The sequence below is a fragment of the Elaeis guineensis genome, chromosome 8 (genome assembly GCF_000442705.2).
Source record: "Elaeis guineensis isolate ETL-2024a chromosome 8, EG11, whole genome shotgun sequence".
Classification (NCBI taxonomy): Eukaryota; Viridiplantae; Streptophyta; class Magnoliopsida; order Arecales; family Arecaceae; genus Elaeis; species Elaeis guineensis.
The window spans coordinates 71,940,030-71,962,230 of record NC_026000.2 but is presented as its reverse complement, the minus strand read 5'-3'; the positions used below and the strand labels follow the sequence as shown (position 1 = coordinate 71,962,230).

Sequence of the window (22,201 nt, the reverse complement as noted above, 5' to 3'; positions counted from 1 at the left end):
TGCAAATGGATCGAGTAACCCAGCCCAATTTTTTTTTTTATTGGGATCCTTACGTTAGAACCAGAACAAATAAAAGATATTGTCAAGTCAAGTCGAATCCATAGGTCATTTGGGTCAACTCAGATTCAAATCTAATCCCAAAAATTCATGTCCAACTCCTATCCTGGCTTCATCATAGAATAAAAATATACCTTTAACAGCATGTTATAACATACATATTCAGCTGGCAATTTTTTTCAAAAAATACTCAGGAAACCAATTGGAAAAAAATTCCAAAAGTTATGCATTTCCCATAAATTATAGAAATTATTAAGCTTAAAAAAAAAAAAAAAAAGAAGAAGAGAGGGAGAGAGAGAGAGAGAGACATGACACAGGTAGAATGTCAAATCAATTGCAATATCAAACTACAAACTAAACACCAAACTTCCCACTCTAGAATATCTACTTTCATTTTTATTACATTGTGCACGAAAGTTTATAAGTGCAGTTTATAGATTTTCTACGGGATAAGACCTGCGGGTTAAACCATTGATTAAAATAACCTTGCACATCCTCATCTATGATAATGTTAACAACCGAACACAGGAAAAGAACACTCGAACCCACATCTAACATAATTGCTTGGAACCATCACCGCACTTCCAGCATCCAGAACCAGAGAGCCTGAGAGGGGACCAAGAACATACAATGGCAGAACTAAATAATACCTTGCCCACTTCGGCATCAGCCCACAGAGAAATCCAGCACCCTCAACATACGCAGAATATGATGCCAAGTCAAATCTGTGGTAGCCATAAACCTCCTTCCAACGTAGGAATACAAATCCCCGATGCACATAATCACTTAGTTATGTTTCCCAGCAAAGACTGGAAGCTTAATAGCTTGAAACCCTAAAAATAACTTTTAACAGATGCCAAATATCCATGATTCCATTGCAGAACAATCATCATATTTTCTACATACTACACCTATCAAAATCTAGCTGTGTACTCCACGGGCAACTCACATTCCAAACCAATATTATGATGCAGAAAATTGCAAAACCTAAAATTCCAAAAGATGCTGATACCACGCAAGGTAATGACTTCCAGAGGCACATCGATGCACCATTCATGTCTAGCATCTGCCACCGCCTGCACCCCCTACTTTCCTTTAAAACGTCATCAAGGATTTATCTTTGCACAGCTCACTTGGCGGTGCCATGCTTGGCTTTTGAATGAGCTTGAAGAGCATTCTCACTGTTGAACATTCTGGGTAAAAAAAAATCGGTTGTTCTGTGAGATAACTGAATATTTGGCAAAATGAAGGTAAAATCAAAAGGCATAACCAAAAGGAAAAAGAAACTGGCAAAATCAAAAGTGCTACCAAAAGGCAAAAGAAATTGGTGATCAATGGGAAGCAAATGTCATACTTGTTGCATGACTTGCAGCTGACCAAGCCAGCAGATTTGGGGCTCTGCTGCTTAGGCTTGTCACTGTTCGCAGGTGTCTTCCCAGCATGTTTGGCAGGGTGAGGGGTAGCAGTATGGCCACCTTTCTTAGCACCACCACCTACAAGTGAATCCAGATGAAATGAAATGAATCAGTACTTTACGGCCAAACAAAAAATATTCTTTTGACATCATGGGAAGTTCTATGAGAACATGTTTCCATTGCATCCAAGAGAATATAGATTTTAATTTTAGACTCTAACCAAGAAGACAGACCCACCTGTTTCCTGCATACCAACTGGGGATACTAACTTTGCCTTCTTCCCTGGAACAGGTGTTTTTGAAGCAGATACTACCAGTCTCTTCTTACCGCTTTCGGGCTATATATAAGGCAGAGTGACAGGATAAAAAAGACTAGCAAAACAATTTCCAGAAAAGAGAAAATAAGCAACATCCAGTAGATGTTTATGCACCTTCTGAGGGGTAGCTGCATCTTCCTCATCAGAACTTTCATCGTCGTCTTCATCATCACTGTCATCATCTGCTTCAGCTATGTCCTGAAAGATGATCAATATCTTAACCTTCTTGGACATCACTTAAGCATGGATTTTACAATACAACTAGCACATCGTTCCATCATTAAACATTCATCAAATAACCGATCGAAAATGTGAACGTAGCCTACTAGGATGTAAATTAGCAGAAAAAATGAATCTAACACACGAATAAAAAGATGCATTGATTCACCAAAAAAGGCGCAAGTGGGGAACACATATTTTTAAGTCCTTGTACAAACCTCATCATCATCGGATCCTTCTTCAGACTCATTATCATCTTCTTCAGATTCATCTTCCTCATCGTCTTCATCATCCTCATCCGCCTTCTGAACCTTCTGTTTATCAGCCTTATTAGGTTCCTCTATCCTAACCTTGGGCTTAGCAGCTGAAGCATCCGCCTTAGCAATACCAGCCTTTCCAGTTGTTGGCTTCACCTGTTCATCTTTAACCTCAGTTTTGCCTGAAAATCATAAAAAAAAAACCTTAAAAGAACACCAGTATAAACTTTCAGAAGCACAATGAACAGCACAAGCTATAGCAGCAAAATCAATAAATAAGTGATGGCATCTGACACTTAGTTGCCTGAAAAGCAGGAATGGGTGTGGGAGCAGAAAAAGCATTTAAAATAAAAGTAAGTAAATGCTCGCAAAGCAAGTGCAGGATCAAGTTTCTAAAGCAGGTGCAGGGGCAAGCTTCTGACTCAAGCAGGGAAGGCGAACTTCCAAGGAAGATGAAGCACTCAAAGCAGAAGTTTCCTGCTACTAACATCACTAGAGACACAAATATGTTTCAACAAAGTAACTTCTATTAAACAAATTTGACTTCTGACGCTAGACAGGCACTATCAATTATAACAAGAAGTTGACAGTTGGCTTAAATGTGTTGATTTTACAGGTGCGAATGGTTGAAGATCCAAAAGCATTACAAACATGCTTAGGTTATCATGCAAATTTCAAGAAAGCACATAAACACAAAAAATCATTAATGCTAAAAAAAAAAAAGGGCCATCCCAGTGCACCAGGCTCACACTATTGTGAGGTCTAGGAAGGTTCAGAAGTATACAGCCCTGCTCCCATGTGCAGAAAGGCTGTTTCCATGTTTTGAACCTGTGACATAGGTCACAATGAAACAACCTTACCGCTGTGCCAAGGACAACCCTCAAGCATATCACCAATGCTACAAATCTTTAAAGCCTCAGCCTGTACTGGTGCTTTTTAACTCAAAAGCATACCATTAACCTTCTGTCCTAGGGGAACATCCTCTTCAGAATCAAAATCACTATCTGAAAATAAGAACAAGAAAAGCAGCAAAATCATTATGTGAAGAAGGAACCAAAAAAAAAAGGGAAAGTTTAAACCAGTGAGAGATCAGGACAATTACGACATGTTTACCTTGAAAGTCAACAATTGTGGAGAAAATGAGAAGAAAGCATGGTCAAGCAAATCAATAATAAATAAGAATGTGTAGAAATATGGAAAAATAGCTGACACCGAGAGGGAGGGGGGTATGGAATTTGACCAAAGATAACTTGCAAGGAAAACATTAAAAAGGATATTCATCATCATCTGCGACAATAGTCTTGTAGCCACAGAAAAAGACACTTGCATTCTTGGAGCTGTGAGATAATTCAAATTCCTTCTCAAATACTAAATCATATGAAATTTGAGCACATTTCTCTGCAGAAAGAGTTCCAAGGACTAATTTTTTATCATTGAATTTCACAAAGATGGGTACATTTTCATTTCCTTTGTCCTTCTTTAGTTCCCCCCCCAGCGATGCCTACAGGGTGAACAATACAATAGTTAGCAACAGAACAGTTTTAATAAACATAATTGGAAACCCAAAACATCAACAGGGCCAAGAGTAAAACCTGGGAAAGATGCAAATATTTATCCTGTCCAGGATCACACTCAACAGTCTCTCCAGGCTTAACTTCCACACCTGAAAAATATTGGCAAATTGAAATATTGCCAGATTCAGTGTCTCAAAATAGGGAGATGGAGCAGTCTGACATAAGATAACAGAAGTACAAGCCAAGAATAGTCCTACTACCCAAATTGATTGAACAGCACACATGCCAACATAAATTCATTGCATAATCTGTATCACAAGAATACATGAAGACAGCCTTACCAAACAAATCCTAGAAATGGAGAAAGTATTATGTTGATGGGATTGGAGTAGTCGATTGTGGCTATTTTGACGAATCCTTTATAGAGGCTAGTGGAATTCTGGATAGACAAAGAACTACTGAGAAAAGATAGGAGATGAAGCTGGGAACAGAAAACATAGCATTAACCTATAGGATCTACTACAGAGCAATGACGACCCTTAGCCCAAGGGCTAAAAGAGTTGCCCCCATGGATTCGTTCTTTTAAGGGTAAAAAACTTATCTAGGAATCTTTATTTTTCTAAATAAGTATTTCTCAAACAATATTTAGATAAAAAAATAATTTATCTCTGTTCTTTTATGCATTGAAAAATGACTCGAGAATCTATTATCCATGTTCTTTTGCATTACTAGTTTCCTGAATAAGTTGCTAAGATCTATCCATATTTTCTATATTACCCTTTGTTGGTGCAAAAATCCGCTTGCGCCGGAGAAGCTGGAGTCGGGGAAGCCGCGGTCGCCGCCGGGACCTGCAAGGGAAGTCTAAACCGGAGGTGGGGTTGCTCCGGCAAGACCCTCCGACGCTCAAGTCAGTTCTCTGCCTCAACAAGAATGGAGTGCTCGAACGGAGAATTTAGCAGAGTTTTGAGATAAGGAAAAATGAGCTTAAAGAATTACGTATCTGGGTCCCCCTTTTATAAGCGGAGGAGGCAACGGATTGATGGCGACGTTTGTAACCGCCTGGTAGTGGGCCGCCCATGGTCAGGGGAATTGATTGCGAAAGATAGTGGGGTAGACCCGTGGCTATCGTCATAGCCCGCCACGTAGGGCCTGTTGCAAGTAGTGGAGCGGCGTCCGTTGCCGCTAGTTGTCAGCGAGTAGTGGGATCGTGCAGCACCTGCCGCAGGGAATGGAGCAGCATCGTGGCCGTTGACACAGCCTGTCAGAGAGTAATGGGTCCGCCGCAGGGGGTGATGGAGCCGCACGGAATCCGCTACAGGAAGTGGAACAGGATCATGGTTGTTATTGTGATCTGCCAAGGGGCGCGGGTCTGTTGATCGAGGCTCGGCAGTGGTCGGAGTTTGGCCTTTGTAGGAGTCCGGGAGGGGTCCTCCTTTCGGTTGAGGTCGTGGGTGGAGTCCGGCTCCAGCAGCTGATCTGAGGTCGGAGACTGAGGGCGGCGCCCGGCTCCCGTAGGAGTCCGGGCGGAGCCGTCCTGCTGTCGATGGCGGAGCCCGGCTCCCGTAGGAGTCCGGGCGAAGTTGTCATGCTGTCGATGGCGGAGCCCGGCTCCCGTAGGAGTCCGGGCGGAGCTGTTCTGCTGTCGATGGCGGAGCCCGGCTCCCGTAGGAGTCCGGGGGAGCTGTTCTGCTGTCGATGGCGGAGCCCGGCTCCCGTAGGAGTCCGGGCGAAGCTGTTCTGCTGAGGATTTCGGCTGTGGGTATTTTATACCCAACACCAGTCCCCCTACTTCCGAGTTTGAATTTCAAGCGAAGGAAGTACACACAGAGAGAGATGCGCACAGCCGAAATCGCCCCTTCGAATTCTGCGCACTGCCGCCCCCAGATATTTTGACATTTAATGCGCGCATGTCAGAGTCTGCTTTTCGGTGAAGGCGATCTGAAGAGTCTTTTCGGAATCCCCGTTGAAACGCGATCCCAAGCGTCGTGCTGCGGGAATTTGTGAGCGGTCAACCCTCGATGGCGATGAAGGGGATAAGCGCGACACGTGGCACACACCAGCTGGCCCGGGAATACACGCCGCCATAACTGCGCCAGGATCCGTCGGCTATTTAAACCCCTCAGTCCCTTCGTGGCTTCATCCTGGCGCTTTCTTTTCGTCTGAGAGTTTTGCTTCTCTCGCCCCAGTCCTTGTCTCCTTCCCTCGCACCATGTCCTCTACTCGGGAGGCTGTTCTTGAGGGAATTTTTAGGGCTTGGAGGAAGGTGAGAAGGAGAACGGCGGCCGGTGAGAATCTCCGTCGTTCTAAAGGGAGCCCAAAGAAGAATTCCTTCAACAACAGAGGGTTAATAACGGGGGCTGTCGGTGAAGTTCTGCCCGTGAATTTCGGAGTGGCAAGGCGGGGTGATACCGGTCAAGAGGGCAGAGCAGTCGTCATAAGCCATGACGGGATCCTTGACGCCGTCGGGGCCGAGAGACCAGAGGCGGTCGGCGTCGACGGTGGGGCAGTAGAACTTGTTGCGGGGGCGGTGGAAGTAACGCATGCCGACCTTGCCGGAGCGTCTCGGGTGGCGGCCGTCGTGGTGCATTCGAAGATGAGGCACATCTCTGGTGTCGCAACCGCTCCTGAAGTGGCTACGGTTCTTCTTGAAACAGGTCTTCGCTACTGCCGCCGTTGCCCTCACCGCCTCCGGAGATCTATCCCACCCCTTTCCCGCTAAGGTTGGGACTTTAGAGAACAGAATGAGGTGAGATGGGGCGAGAGTTGTTACTGGAGAATGCGACTGAGAAGGATAGAGACGGAGTTCGTAGCTCGAAGCGGCCTCCGGTTCGTCCTGCCCGAACCGCGCTCGCGAGACTTGCGATGACGTGTATCTTCTTTTTCATCTTCTTTTTTCCTGACCCACCGGGTCTTGTAACGTGTACTTCTGTTAAATGAAAAAGTGATTTTGGTACCTTGTTTGTATCTTGTGTTAAATAGTTGTCTGCCGAACTTCATCATTTTCTTTTCCTTCTCTTTGTCTGTGTTACGTCGTCCCAAGGTCGTCGGCGCCCTCTTCAGTTCATGTGGGGTCGTCATTCGCCGAGCTCCTTTTCGGCTTTTATGCCGTTCGGAGATACCCACTTGTCAGGTTTGCTTGGATTTCTCTCCGCTGAAGTCGGGGCTAAGTTCGGCTCCCTTGATAATCCGAACGGAGAAGCCCTCCTGAAGTTGGAGTAGCTCGGCTCCCGTAAGAGTCAGGGCAAAGTTTTTCTGCAATCGAAATCATAAGCAAAGTCCGGCTTCCGTAGAAGTCCGGGTGGAGTTGTCCTGTAGCTGATATTGGCGATGGAGCCCGGCTCCCGTAGGAGTCCGGGTGAAGTCTTTTTTGTTGTTGGAACCCGGCTCCCGCAGGAGTCCGGGTGAAGTCTTCTTTGGCGTAGAAACCCGGCTCCCGTGGGAGTCCGGATGAAGTCTTCTTTGGCGGCGGAACCCGACTCCCGTAGGAGTCCGGACCTTCCACTTTGCTCATGTCAGGACGAGGTTCTCCTTCTGTTCCTGACAGGACTGTGGGGGCACATTAGGGCATTGCCAGGCCTCTCCCCCCATCCGATCTAAAAGAACCGGGCCTTCGACTTTGCTCAAGTTAGGGCGAGGTTCTCCTCCTGTCCCTAACAGGGCTGTGGGGGCACATTAGGGCGTTGCAAGGCCTCTCCCCCCATCCGGTCTAAAAGAACCGGGCCTTCGACTTTGCTCAAGTTAGGGCGAGGTTCTCCTCCTGTCCCTAACAGGGCTGTGGGGGCACATATGGGCGTTGCGAGGCCTCTCCCCCCATCCGGTCTAAAAGAACCAGGCCTTCGACTTTTATAAGGTTGCCCTCTCGTTTTTGATATAGTCTGCTTGAATTGTCCTAAGACAAATGGGCACGCATTTTTTGATTAGGACGAAATTACTGGTAGTACATCCGTAAGTTTTCTGAGCTCCAAGGTCGCGGGAGGTCGGCTCCTCCGAGCTCCTTAAGATAATAAGTTCCAGGCCGGACTACTTCTTTGACCTCATAAGGTCCCTCCCAGTTTGGGGCAAGCTTCCCCTGGCCCTGTGGTTGTGAGACAGCAGCTCGTCGGAGCACTAGGTCCCCTGCTTTAAATGCCTTGTTCTTGACTCGGGCGTTGTAATATCGGACAACTTTCTGTCTGTAGGCCGCCATTCGAACCTGAGCAACCTCCCGCCTTTCTTCCAGTAGGTCGAGGTTGGCTCTGAGACTTTGCGCGTTTTGGGGTTCGTCGAATGCCACGACTCGTGCCGACGGGAGTTTAAGCTCGATCGGGATGACGGCTTCCGTACCAAAGGCTAAAGCAAAGGGAGTCTCCCCCGTGGGCAACCTCTGGGTGGTTCGATACGCCCATAGCACATGATAAAGTTCGTCCGCCCAAGTTCCTTTTGCTTTTTCGAGCCTGGTCTTAATCCCCTGCAAAAGGGTTCTGTTCATTACCTCAGCTTCGCCGTTCGCCTGAGGATGGACCACTGATGTGAAGTTGTGGGAGATGTTTAGATCTTCGCAGAATTCAGCAAATCTGGTTCCTACGAATTGCCGTCCATTATCAGTGATTAGGATTCTAGGCAAACCGAACCTGCATACGATTGATTTCCAGACGAAATCCTGCACTTTCGCCTCTGTGATTTTTGCTAGTGGCTCGACCTCGACCCATTTGGTGAAGTAGTCGATTGCTACAAGGAGGAATTTCCTTTGACCAGACGCCATGGGAAGGGCCAAGAATATCCATCCCCCATTGCGCAAAAGGCCATGGGGCACTCAAGGGTGTGAGCTCGGTAGCAGGTTGTCTCTGGACGTTGGCGTATCTCTGGCATCGATCACACTTTTTGACATATTCGATTGAATCACGATGCATTGTTGGCCAGTAGTACCCTTGGCGGAGTAGCTTGTGGGATAGAGATCTGGCACCCAAATGGCTTCCGCAAGCTCCCTCATGTACTTCCCATAAAGCATAGTCAGCTTCTGAGGGTCGGAGGCATCTCAAGAGAGGCAAGGAGTACGATCTTTTGTACAATCTGCCCTCATAAAGGATGTACCGGGAGGCTTGATTTCGGAGTTTCCGGGCCTCTTTCGCGTCCTGGGAGAGAATCCCATCTCTAAGATAGGTTATCAGTGGGTCGACCCAGCTGGGCTCGTGGTCGATCTCCATTACGAGTCGCGGTTCTTCCGTACTCGGATGTTTTAAAACTTCAAAGAGGACGCCTTCGGGCAATTCGGTCGGAGCCGATGTCGCCAGCTTGGAGAGAAGATCGGCTCTGGTATTCTCCGACCTTGGAATTTGCCTGATGTCGAAATTGCCGAAGGCGGGGGTGAACTCCTTCACCTTCTCAAGATATTTGGCCATACTGTCCTCCCGCGCTTCAAAGCTCCCGCTGACCTGCCCCACCACAAGCTGGGAATCGCTGTGCACCCGGAGTTGACCTATTCCAAGCTCCCTGGCGATCCTTAATCCTGCGATCAGAGCTTCATATTCCGCTCCATTGTTTGTTGCGGAGAATTCGAAACGCAAAGCGTACTCCGCGACGACTCCCTCCGGACTGGTCAAGATCAGGCCCGCGCCCGCGCCTGCCATGTTGGAAGATCCGTCCACATGGAGGGTCCAAAAGCTATCGGAGGAACTGGCTTCTTCGTCGGGGGAGTTCGGTTGAGTCTTCAGGCCGTCAATTTTGCTTTGCTCAGGTTCGGCCTCCTCGGGGATGGTGCATTCTACTATGAAATCCGCCAATATTTGGGCTTTTATTGCTGGTCTAGGTTTGTAGTTGATGTCAAATTCTGTGAGCTCGATTGCCCATTTCGCCATTCTCCCAGAGGTGTCAGCTCGGTGTAAAACCGCCTTGATCGGTTGGTCGGTGAGTAACGTCACCGTGTGCCCTTGAAAGTAAGGCCGGAGTCTCCGAGCTGCAATTAACAAGGCGTAGGTCAGTTTTTCTAATTTAGTATACCTGATCTCGGCGTCCCTCAACACGCGACTAATGTAGTAGACCGGTCGCTGGACTTTCATTTCCTCTTTAACAAGGACAGCTGCAAGGGCTGTGGGAGAGACTGCCAGGTACAAAAACAGTTCCTCCTTAGACTCGGGCTTCGCCAGCAGTGGGGGCGAGCTAAGATAGCTCTTTAATTCTTCGAATGCCTGTTGGCATTCAGAGGTCCAACAGAAGTTCTTCGGTTGCTTGAGGGTTTGAAAGAAGGGCAAACATCGTTCGGCCGACCTCGCGACCAAGCGATTAAGAGCCGCAACTCTTCTTGTGAGACACTGAACCTCCTTGATCGACCTTGGGGCAGTCATATTTTGGATGGCGCGAATTTTCTCCGGATTGGCCTCGATCCCGCGCCCCGATACCATGAAGCCCAGGAACTTTCCTGAGGTTATCCCAAAGGCGCATTTGGTCGGGTTCAGCTTCATTCTATACTTTCGAAGAGCGCCAAAGGTTTCCTCGAGGTCGGCGACATGATTTTCGGAAGACCTGCTTTTCACGAGCATATCGTCCACATAAACCTCCATGTTTCGGCCGATCTGCTCCTTGAAGATTTTGTTCACCAGTCGTTGATAGGTTGCGCCCGCGTTCTTGAGGCCGAACGGCATAACCCTGTAGCAGTAAAGGCCACGATTAGTGATAAAAGCTATCTTTTCTTCATCTTCCGATGCCATTCTAATCTGGTTATAGCCGGAGAACGCGTCCATAAAAGTGAGAAGCTCATGGCCCGAGGTAGCGTCCACCAGTTGGTCGATCCTGGGAAGGGGGTAGCTATCTTTTGGGCAAGCCTTATTCAGCTTTTTGAAGTCGATGCACATCCTCCACTTGCCGTTTGCTTTCTTGACCAAGACAACATTGGAGATCCACTCAGGATAATTGACCTCCTTGATAAATCCGGCCTTGAGAAGTTTATCTACTTCCTCGGCTATTGCCCTCTGCCTCTCCGGGGCATGACTCTGGATTTTTTCTTTTGTCGGCCGATGTTTAGGGTCGACCGCCAGATGATGTTCCATGACCTCTGTGTCAATCCCCGGCATATCCGCCGGGACCCATGCGAAAACGTCCGCATTCCTTCGGAGGAAATCCACGAGATGCGTCCGCATCCCCTCCTCCAGGTTGGAGCCAATTAACACCACATGCTCCGCATTCCCATCATTCAAAGGAATTGGTATTAGGTCCTCGATCGGACCGCCCCTCTCTTCAGTGAGGTCATCGCGCGCATCCAACCCGTCGACCGGACAGAGGTCCGCTTGATCGCTCCTTTGCAGTGCGATGTTGTAGCAGTGCCTGGCCAGCGCTTGGTCTCCCCGGACTTCTCCGATCCCCTTGTCGGTGGGGAACTTCAATTTCAAATGGTAGGTCGAAACAACGGCTCTGAGGGCATTGAGGCCGGGTCGGCCAAGAATTGCATTGTAGGCAGATGGCGCCTTTACCACCAGGAAATTCACCAGGGCTCTGGACTGCTTTGGATGCTGACCCGCGGTCACAGTTAGAGCTATCATTCCTTCCGTTGGAACGGCGTCACCAGTAAACCCTATCAAGGGGGAGCAAATCGGCCTTAAATGACCGCCAAGAGTGGCCATTCTCGAAAAGGCACTGTAGAATAAGATGTCGGCCGAACTTTCGTTGTCGACGAGAATGCGACGGACGTCATAATTTGCTATGTTCAAGGAAACTACGACCGCGTCGTTATGAGAGAATTGGACTCCCTGGGCGTCTTCTTCAGTGAAGGCTATGGGTTCTTCAACTTTTTGCCGCTTGAGGGACGCAGCTGATGTGCTGATTGCCTCCTGCCGGGATTCCCCCGAGATGACATTGACGGAATCCGGCGGGGACTGGTCGCCTGGCCACCCTTTGTCGGCGACCAGAGCCGGAGGTAGTCGTGCAGAAACCTCGCGAGAGGGCATCGGACGGGGAAAAGAGGATTGGGTGCCGGAAAAGATAACCGGAGGCGGATCCGTTGAGCGCTCCTTCAAGAACAAGGATGCTGCGAAGACACACGCCCTTCTTCTAGCGCCAATCCTGTTGGTGCAAAAATCCGCTTGCGCCGGAGAAGCTGGAGTCGGGGAAGCCGCGGTCGCCGCCGGGACCTGCAAGGGAAGTCTAAACCGGAGGTGGGGTTGCTCCGGCAAGACCCTCCGACGCTCAAGTCAGTTCTCTGCCTCAACAAGAATGGAGTGCTCGAACGGAGAATTTAGCAGAGTTTTGAGATAAGGAAAAATGAGCTTAAAGAATTACGTATCTGGATCCCCCTTTTATAAGCGGAGGAGGCAACGGATTGATGGCGACGTTTGTAACCGCCTGGTAGTGAGCCACCCATGGTCAGGGGAATTGATTGCGAAAGATAGTGGGGTAGACCCGTGGCTATCGTCATAGCCCGCCACGTAGGGCCTGTTGCAAGTAGTGGAGCGGCGTCCGTTGCCGCTAGTTGTCAGCGAGTAGTGGGATCGTGCAGCACCTGCCGCAGGGAATGGAGCAGCATCGTGGCCGTTGACACAGCCTGTCAGAGAGTAATGGGTCCGCCGCAGGGGGTGATGGAGCCGCACGGAATCCGCTACAGGAAGTGGAACAGGATCATGGTTGTTATTGTGATCTGCCAAGGGGCGCGGGTCTGTTGATCGAGGCTCGGCAGTGGTCGGAGTTTGGCCTTTGTAGGAGTCCGGGAGGGGTCCTTTCGGTTGAGGTCGTGGGTGGAGTCCGGCTCCAGCAGCTGATACTGAGGTCGGAGACTGAGGGCGGCGTCCGGCTCCCGTAGGAGTCCGGGCGGAGCCGTCCTGCTGTCGATGGCGGAGCCCGGCTCCCATAGGAGTCCGGGCGGAGCTGTTCTGCTGTCGATGGCAGAGCCCGGCTCCCGTAGGAGTCCGGGCGGAGCTGTTCTGCTGTCGATGGCGGAGCCCGGCTCCCGTAGGAGTCCGGGCGAAGCTGTTCTGCTGAGGATTTCGGCTGTGGGTATTTTATACCCAACACCCTTTATTATATGAATACTATTATATAATAATATAGCACAATATATTATATTCTAATATATTATATTTTATTATAATATAGTATAGTTTAATATATTATATATTATATTATATTTTATATTACAAGATATACAATAATATAATATTATATTATATTATTATATATTATATAAGATAGTATTATATATTATTATATTATTATTATGAGGTTAGGATATAATAGAAATGAAAAAAAAAAATATTTCTCCAGTTGATGGGAAAATGACTCACCCATCTCCTAGATGGGTAAGACATTTCCTCCACTTCATAAATAAATGCTATTCATAGGAAAATGATTTATCCATCTAGAGAAACGTAAGAATATAGGTAAGTTGGTCAATAAGAAAGTTGACCAACTTTTCTATGATATTTATCCATAAAAAAACGGACCCTAAAGGGTTGACTACTCTTTTTTGTGGCCAATCAGAGGAAAAACTACATTACCCTTGGCAGGCTGAAATAGGAGGAATAATACTTGATAGACAAAGAACTACAAAGAAAAGATTTTAACTCTAAAGAAAACAAAGAGAGAAAAACATAGCTTTTTAACACCTATGACAAAGAAAAACAAAACTTTATCAGAAAAATCTGATACGATCAAATGAAGGCTGAAGAGAGAAACATTCTCTTCTTTGATTGGCTCGATAATAGCTATTACCAAGAGCCTTGAAGACCTAAGACTTGAATTACAAGTAGCTATGATCAAGATTGTGATTGTTTCCAAACCACAGAAAATAGTCTAAGATCCAGAAGTCGAATCAATGCATCCATCCTTTGAACCAATTCAGGTAGAGGAAGAAATACGTGCCAATCCTCTGAAGATATTCAATAAAGGGCTTAATGAAACCCCTAAGGTAGAACACTTAGAACAGATCATAGAACAACAAAACTTCACGAATCTTGCTCTCAAAGCAATAGGCCAACAAACAGAAAGGATTGAAAATATTCTTCCAGAGAAAAAGGAAGAAGCCAATAAAGTTAGCCATAGATTTCCCAAAAGCCAAAAAATAAAACAGATTAAACTACCACAAAACAATGGAGAAAAGACTTCTTCCTCAAAAAACATTCCCCCGATGTTCAATTCTCATGAGTTGGATTCAAAGATCAAATTAGGACCATCCTTCTCCAAGGAGTTTATTAGCCAAATTAGTACCAAAATGACTTCTCTCAAACTTAAAGATACAATAAATTATTTATCCACAGAGTCCTCCCAAAAACCCCTCTCTTCTAAGGATGAAAAGGACTATTCATCAGAAGACACTGATGAAATTCCACCAAAGACTGTGAACAAGGATGAGGTAAATAAAATCTCAGCCTACAAAAAAAGTGCAAGATTCTAAGACAAAAAACTATTATCCTAGACCTACCTATGCAGATTTGCAGCTTGAAAAAATACCAGACACAACAAGTGTTGTTCAGTTCGATGGAAAAAAAATCTCGTTGAATAGAACCTTGATGGACTTAAGGTATCAAATCATTATTGTGTCATCAAATGATGATATACACAAATGCTTGTAAGATTCATGGTAACTCCAAAAAAGCAATCATCTTGATGATTGCATCCAGTTTCTCACGGCAATTAAGAAGATGGTGAGATAATTATCTCACTGAATACCAAAAACAAGAACTTCTAAATGCAGTCAAGAGGGACCCTGAAAGAAGCTATCTTCCAAACCATCCCTTTGATGCTATAATTACGTTAATAATAAGTATTATTTATCATTTTATAGGAGATTATGCAGACATATACGAATAGATTAGAGAACAATTAATTAATCTAAAGAGTCAAACTATGTCTAATTTTAGATGGTATAAAAATACTTTCCTATCTAAGTTATATCAGCTTTCAGATCCAAATCAGAAATTCTAGAAGAAAATTTATTTTAGGACTACCTCCCTCAATCACCAAAAAGTTAGGACTCGATTAAAGAACGAAGGTAAGGGTAGTAATAAATTATAGTCAATTAGATATGGGCAAAATAGCTCAAAAAGTATAACCAGTCAGTTCTGAATTGTGTAATGATCTAAAAATCAGAAATCAATTAAAAAGGCAGAAAATACTTGTAAGAAAAAACTAGGTGATTTCTACTATCAATTCAGATTCCAATTAGATAAGCCATATCAAAATCCAAGGAATATAAAAGAAAGCATTATGATAAAGGAACTCAAGAAATTCCCAAGGGGAAAAAAGAAATGGCTTATTTGAGGTCTCGTCCAAAAAAAAAAAAGATAAAAGAAAGACAAATTATCAAATAAAGAGCGCCCCAAGTTTGCTACAAATGCAACCAAAAGGATCATTACGCACATAAATGCTATAAGAGAAACATTAAAAAGAAAATCCAAGAGATATCTTAAGGAAAGACATTGGAGGATATCAAAGAAAAATTGGAACATCTGATAAGCATTTTGGATCTAGAATCAAAATATGAATCAGATAGTTTTGAAGGATGTTCATGCTGCTATGAATACTCCAATAAAAATGATACCAGTGATAATGAAATCTTAGTACTATCCAATGAAGAACAATTCATTATGGATTTGCTTGATTCTTTAAAAGGCCTAGAGGAAAGAGAAAATCAAATTGAGAGATTTTTTTACCTTAATAAAAGATCAAAAATAATGGACATGCATGAAGGGTATCCCTATCAACTACCCTCTGTTGTTAGAATCGTAATATTCACGACGATTCAAAGCTTGATTGAGTCGAACTAAAATGGCAAATCAAAAAAGTAGAAGAATCGTACTTGAATCATGGACTCATTGGCTGAATCATGCGACTCGCGAGATCGTCCAATACCGTCAAGTCAGACAAGGTAAGTTCCCAGATTCCCAAATCAGTTGTTGTTCGTGTTTTTGGAAGCTGAAGAGTCAGATTTTGGAAAAAAAAAAAATCAGATTTTGGCAAAATCTGCTTTGCACAAATAAATCAAAGAGATTTGAAACCTTTGAACTTCTATTCACCTTCTCCGATTGTTTCTCTGTCTTCTCCAACTACTTCGAGCCTTCGAAGACTATAGCAAGAACAGAAAGAGGTTGTGTGGGGAAGTGGAAGCCTCAAAGCCTAAGAAGCATCCCCGCGAGTTCACCATTGTTCCGGTAGGTACCTTTTTCCCCATTTCTCTCTCTGTTTCTCTTCCCTGATCTCTCTGTTTCTCTTCCCCAAAAGCCCCGAAGCTTTTTTTTTTTGATCGAACCAAAGCCTTCTTCCTCGATCTCTCTGTTTCTCTTCCCCAAAACCCCAAAGCTTTTTTTTTTAATCAGATCAAAGCCTTTTCCCGATCTCTTTGTTTCTGTTCTTCAAAGCCACCCGATCTCTCTATTTCTCTTCCCCGAAGCCACCTGTGGAGCTTTTTTTTTTTTTGATCAGACGGAAGCTCTCTCTTATGTTTTTCTCGAGAAGCTTTGAAGCCGAGTGGCTGTGGTCCTTTTTTTTTATCTGAGCTTCGAAGCCAAGTGGGCTGTGGACCTATGGTCCCATTGCCTTTATGTGGTCACGTTGCCTATTGTTCATTCACCTGTGGCACAGCCACTTAACCTAAAAAAAAGTAACACAGTGGTAAGATTAAGTTTTTTTTCTGAACAGTTCATTTTTCTTAATAGTTCTTACTTTTTAACAGGGATTGGCTTACATACTTTACAATGGGATTTTGTACTATTGTTTTATTAAATAATGGCACCTAGAAGAAAAACTAGAGTTGTGGAGCCAACTGGAAATCATTGTAAAAAATTTGATGATGGTAAATGGGGCGATGGAAATCAATTACATCTTGTATGCAATTATTGTAACATGAGTTTTTGTGGAGGGGTGAATAGAATAAAAAATCATCTTGCTGGTACACATAACAATGCTTCTCCTTATGCTCAAGTTTCCAAAGAAATTCAATTTTTTTTAAAAAATTGTTGGGGTAGAAAGAAATAAAGAAAAATATTGGTGATGATGTTGAATGCTTTGAAGTAGATGAGCCAAATGCAAAAATAAGAAAGGGCACTATAGATTCATTTATGATAAAAGGAAGGAAAAATGTATGTAAACAACGGACAATGAATGAAATGGTTAAAAAAAGGGAACCAATGTTTAGGAATATTTGTAGATTTCTATATGGACATGCATTGGCATTCAATTTGATCAAAAGCCCTTTATTTGCTCAAATGATAAAATCTGTTGGTAAGTAGGGGAGGGGATTGAAACTCCTTTCTTATCATGAAGCTAGAGTTACTTTCTTGAAGAAAAAGGTAGAAAGTGTTTATGAATGTTTGATGAAATACAAAAATGAATGGACAAAAAGGGATGTTCAATCATGTCCAATGGTTGGATTGAAGGAAAAAGTTAGTCTATTACTAATTTTCTTATGAATAATCCAAGTGGGACTATGTTTCTCAAATCATTCGATATCTCTGATGTTAGTAAGGATTCAAATAAGTTATTTGAATTGCTTGACAGCTTAGTAGAGGAGATTGGAGAGGAAAATGTAGTTCAAGTAGTGACGGATAGTACCTCTACTTATGTTGGCACAGGTAGACTCTTAGAAGAAAAGAGAAAGCATCCTTTTTGATCTTCATGTGCAGTCCATTGTTTAGATTTAATACTTAGTGATATTGGAAACATTTCATTTTTTTTAATACACTTGGCAACACAAGGCAAATTATAGTTTACATTTACCGCCATACTTGGGTTCTTAGTTTGTTTAGAAAATATTCTAAGAGCAAGAAATTGACAAGATCGGTGGTTACTAGATTTGCAACATTCTATCTCACTTTGAGAAGCATATTAGACAGAAAGATGCTTTAAGAACTATGTTTGCTTCAAAAGAATGGGCAAGAAGCACTTGTGCACGCAAATTTGAAGCTAGAAAAGTTCAAAAAATTATATTGAGTGATAACAAATTTTGAAAAGCTACAAAATCTTATTTGAAGTGTATCCTTTCTTTGGTAAAAGTATTGAGACTTATTGATGGAGATGCAAAACCGGCTATGGGTTATATCTATGAAGCAATGGATAAAACAAAGGAACAAATTGGCAAAAACTTCAATAATGTTAAGAAGAGGTATGATCAGATTTAGAAGATAATTGACACTCGTTGGGATTTGCAACTCCATAGACCACTCTACAGTATATTATCTTAATCCCAAATAAGTCTCACTTTTTTAATTTATATTATTCCATTAATAAATTTTATTATTTTTAATTTAAATTTATTTTTTTGATTCTTGATCTTTAGGTTTCAATATGATCCTAATTTTAATGCTGATGCTGAAGTAAAAATTGGATTGTTCAAGACAATTGAGAGTATATATCCAGATGTTGAGATAAGAGTCATCATTGATTCACAACTTAAACAATTTAGGAAGACTAAGGGTTTATTTGGAATGGACATGATAGTATCAACAAGAAATAAAAAATGATCAGATAATTATAATTTAAATTTTATGAATTCATTTTTATTTGAATAATCTAAATGTAATTTATCTTATGTTATTTGTCTAGCTCTATGGTGGGAAAGTTTTGAAGAACAGTGCAAAAAATTTCAAAGGCTAACAATTCGAGTACTACGTCTTACTTGTAGTGCCATCGGATATGAAAAAAATTGAAGCATATTTGAGCATATTCATTCCAAAAAAAAGAACCGTTTGGAGCAAGAAAGATTGAATGCCTTGGTTTTTGTCAAGTATAATATCAAACTTGAGATCAGACAACAAAAAAGACAAGAAAGGAGGGAGACATATGATTGGATATCGGATATGGAATCAAATGATGAGTGGATAACCGAATAAGAAAAGCCATGCTTACTGGATATGTGTCTTGGTTAAATGTAAATAAATGTTTTAATGTTGATGAGGGACCTAATAACAGGAAAAGGAAGAGAGGTATGCAAATTATTCCTAATTCTTTTTTTAGTTTTTAATTTTTTAAACAATTGCATTATTTTCTTATTTGGCTTCGTTGATTCTTAAAATATTTTTGTAGGACCAAAGAACTTAAATCTTGATGGTAAAGGTAAAGGGAAAGAAAAGGTTGTTGAGGAAGATATTAAAGTGATAGAAGATGATAAAGGTAATGAGGAAGAGGAAGAACAAGAGAATCAAGAGATGATCATGCTTGAAGATGGTGGCAGTGGTGGTGGCGACGGCATTAGCCTTGGGGATGATTATGATGATTGAAGATTCGATTTAAAACTTTGAGTGAACAGTGAATTAGTAATGCTTAATATTTACTTTTTAGTTATGTTTTAGACTTAGTATTTTAAACTTACCAATATTTTTTGAGTGTTCATTGATTAATAAATGGGTATACATTTTGATTGTGCTTTTATTTTAATGTTTCTTGAATTATTTTGTTATACAAATAATGCAATATCAACCATAAAGGGATTCTGACCCATAGCTCTTGCTATGGAGGCAAGTGTCTTTCCATTTAGACAACGTGATCATCAAATTCATTACACAAAATAAAGTATTATTACATTTTTTATAATTTTTATAATGTAAATTTTATTTTTATGCTAATACCTATCGTTTTATAAAAAAATTGAATTTGTTACTAAATCTTACGATTCGAGTCACGATTCAAGTTAAGGCATAGACGATTCACGAGTCGAATCCCGATTTGACAACTTTGCAACTATCATATCTCGAAGGTGAGACGAGAACAAGGCCTAAAGATGAAGTGAGTTTTGGATCTGATTCATTACCAATTCTTAGAGCATGCAACCTATCGAAAGCAAGCACCAAGTTGGTTTCCACATGGGATTTTGGACTTTTTTGAAATTGGAAAGGAAATCGACAACTATTACTTTTCTGCACAATGAGGAGGTAGGGGACTTATATGATTAATGCATATGGTTACCACTAGCCCAGATGCTCTCAATTAAATATAACAGCTGTTGTTTCTTCAAGATAGAAATTATTCATACTTTTATACTATTTAAAAAGATTATTTCCACAATTCTAGAAAAACTATATCAAGCAAACAGATAGAGCTAATGGTGATGCAATGCGGAAATAATAAATACTTTTGACTTAATTGAGATACCATAAAATCTTGGTAATCATAGACATCCAAGTATACCTAATGTACTAAAATAGACTTGGAAAACAAAAAATAGATATCACAATGTCTTCAATATGTATCAACAACTCATGGAACTTATTTTATATATGCCTATAATTTCATTGTAAAATCAAGAAATTTCAAAAAGAAGATTACATAAGTATATAAGTTGGCATAATCAATCAAATTCATGCAAAGCTATCTAGCCACACACAATGGATCAATCATCTTCTTAGCTTGCATACGATGACTAATCATGTTTGCTTAACTCATACGAAGCAATTGAAGAACCAACAACTTAACAATACATCTTTATAATTTTGCCTTCTCTAATAGACTGGCACAACTACCTCCCTACTTTTCCCTCTCATAATGAGTTTATACCATATAGCAGCATCAGCCCAACCATTAGAAAACCCCCTCCACACCAAGTTGTATATATTAAAAAACACTCACAACTACAAAAATGTCATTAACTATCAATCTAGTCAGATAGAAAATTATATGTCTTTTGGTATCAAATATGAATTAAGATATCTGCAGACTTAAGCTACAATGTAAATCCATACATAGTTTCTCTGAAAAAGAAAACCCAATCCAACCATACGAATTAGTTTTGCAAAAGTCATCTGTTTATTTGTTTGCATTTCATATACCTTAACATTTTCTCCTAATTCAATAACATACTCTTGGAATGACTAAATCTGCTCAAAGTTAAATTAACATTCAAATAAAAAAGGCAAAATGCGTAAGCACATTTAAAAAGCAAAAAAAGAATTACTTTAATGCAGAAGTAAGATATAGATACCTATGCAAATAAGCAATATCAGTTCAGAAGCTTAAAAACATTCATCAAAATAATGTAGCCATCAATATCAGAACATTTAGTTAAACCAAAAAACTTTCTCTTTTAAGAACAAATTTTCGTTCCAGAAGCATAATGTATCTCCATAATCCATTAGTTGTAAGACATAGTCAGATGAACATAAAGTAACCCGAATAATTTAAAAAATATTCAAAGCAAGCAAAACAAGGATAATCAGAAAGGCAAAACATAATAACATAAATACATTGGAACAACTAAAGAACATCAATTAAGCCAGATACATCCTCCTCCAGAATCCAACACCACAACAGCAAGGCAATCAGAAAAAAGAAAACATCAAGTACACACGCAACGAAAGGTCGATGACATCCAAAAACTATTTAAAGAAAAACGAAAATAAAAGAAAAAAAAGCATAAAAATGATGTTGGAACAACAACATTTCCACGTCACAAAACACAGAAATGATGGAAGATTTTGAATATCCACATAGCCCATGAAACGATTCGTGATGATAAGTGGCAACAGGGGATCCACGGAAAACACTAACAAAGTCTAACCTAATTGACGGAAAGGATAGCGATAAAATCCTAATATATATATATATAGAGAGAGAGAGAGATTACCCCAGAACTCCATGGCGATCGATACGAGAGGAGCAGTGGAGGGTTTTGGAAGGGCTTCGAGGAGGAGGGAAGGGAACGCGATAGCCAGAGAGAGCAAGGGGGCCCGTGACAAGAGGACGTTAGGGTTTGGACTCGGGACGTGCTTTTAAGGGAGGACGAGCCCTTTCGGTACCTGGAACGCTCATCTCCACCGTCAGTGAATGAGCTCAAAAATCTGCGAGGGAGATCAGACGGGCCTGAGAATTTTGAACCTGTTATGGGTAGAAAATTTTTTTATTGAGAAAATCAACAAGCAGAAAAGTTAGATCCGACCAAATTTTAATGATAGCCGAGTCCGACTAATAATTTAAAAAATATTATATCTAATTTATATCTATTAAAAAATTTAAAATTTATGTGATAATTTATTGAAAGTGGATAAAAAAATAACAAATATATACCTCCAGATATGAAAAAATATAACAGGCATATCTCGCCCACTAAATCGTATGATTCTATTGTCTATAAATAAAGGCTCACAAAGAATCCTTAAGGTATAAAAAAAATTTTCTCTCAAAACACTTATTCTTTTTCATTCGTTTCATATATCTGACTTGAACATCGAAAAATTTCCGTCGGAGTCAACTCCGATTGAAGATTTATCTTGCAGATCCTACAATCGCTTTCTGCTATTGCCGATCTGCGGTCGCTGCCCAACTCGAGCCAAGCCAATTTGAGATAGATTTCTACATCAATAGATTGATATTAGAAAGAGGGTCCAGGCCCATTTACAGGAAGAAATGAGCATCCTATCAAAGAAACTTCATCATACTGCTCCAATGCCACTGAGTTCCTAAAGACCAGCTCGATCAGACATCGATTAGATCTAAGCTGACTATTTCTAGATTGGCTTGACATCGATTAGATCTAGG

General features: G+C 42.0%; 1 protein-coding gene across 3 annotated transcripts; it reads right to left on the bottom strand.

Moving 5' to 3' along the window:
• Window positions 1-766: 766 nt before the first annotated feature.
• On the bottom strand, window positions 767-21,444 carry LOC105035474 (histone deacetylase HDT2). 3 transcript variants are annotated; one of them, XR_830340.4, is made up of 10 exons: window positions 21,291-21,444; window positions 3,857-3,927; window positions 3,542-3,765; window positions 3,378-3,394; window positions 3,218-3,268; window positions 2,226-2,446; window positions 1,903-1,986; window positions 1,710-1,809; window positions 1,412-1,536; window positions 767-1,250 (listed from the first exon to the last, which is right to left on the bottom strand). XR_830340.4 is itself a non-coding variant. In XM_010911039.4 (10 exons), exons 1-10 carry the CDS (start codon window positions 21,301-21,303, stop codon window positions 1,187-1,189), a joined length of 984 nt encoding a protein of 327 aa, XP_010909341.1. In that variant the 5' UTR covers window positions 21,304-21,444; the 3' UTR covers window positions 767-1,186. The 3 variants fall into 3 exon arrangements, 2 of the variants coding, with proteins under 2 accessions (XP_010909341.1, XP_010909342.1); XM_010911039.4 differs by having other exon boundaries at window positions 1,412-1,550; XM_010911040.4 differs by having other exon boundaries at window positions 1,412-1,532.
• Window positions 21,445-22,201: the final 757 nt, after the last annotated feature.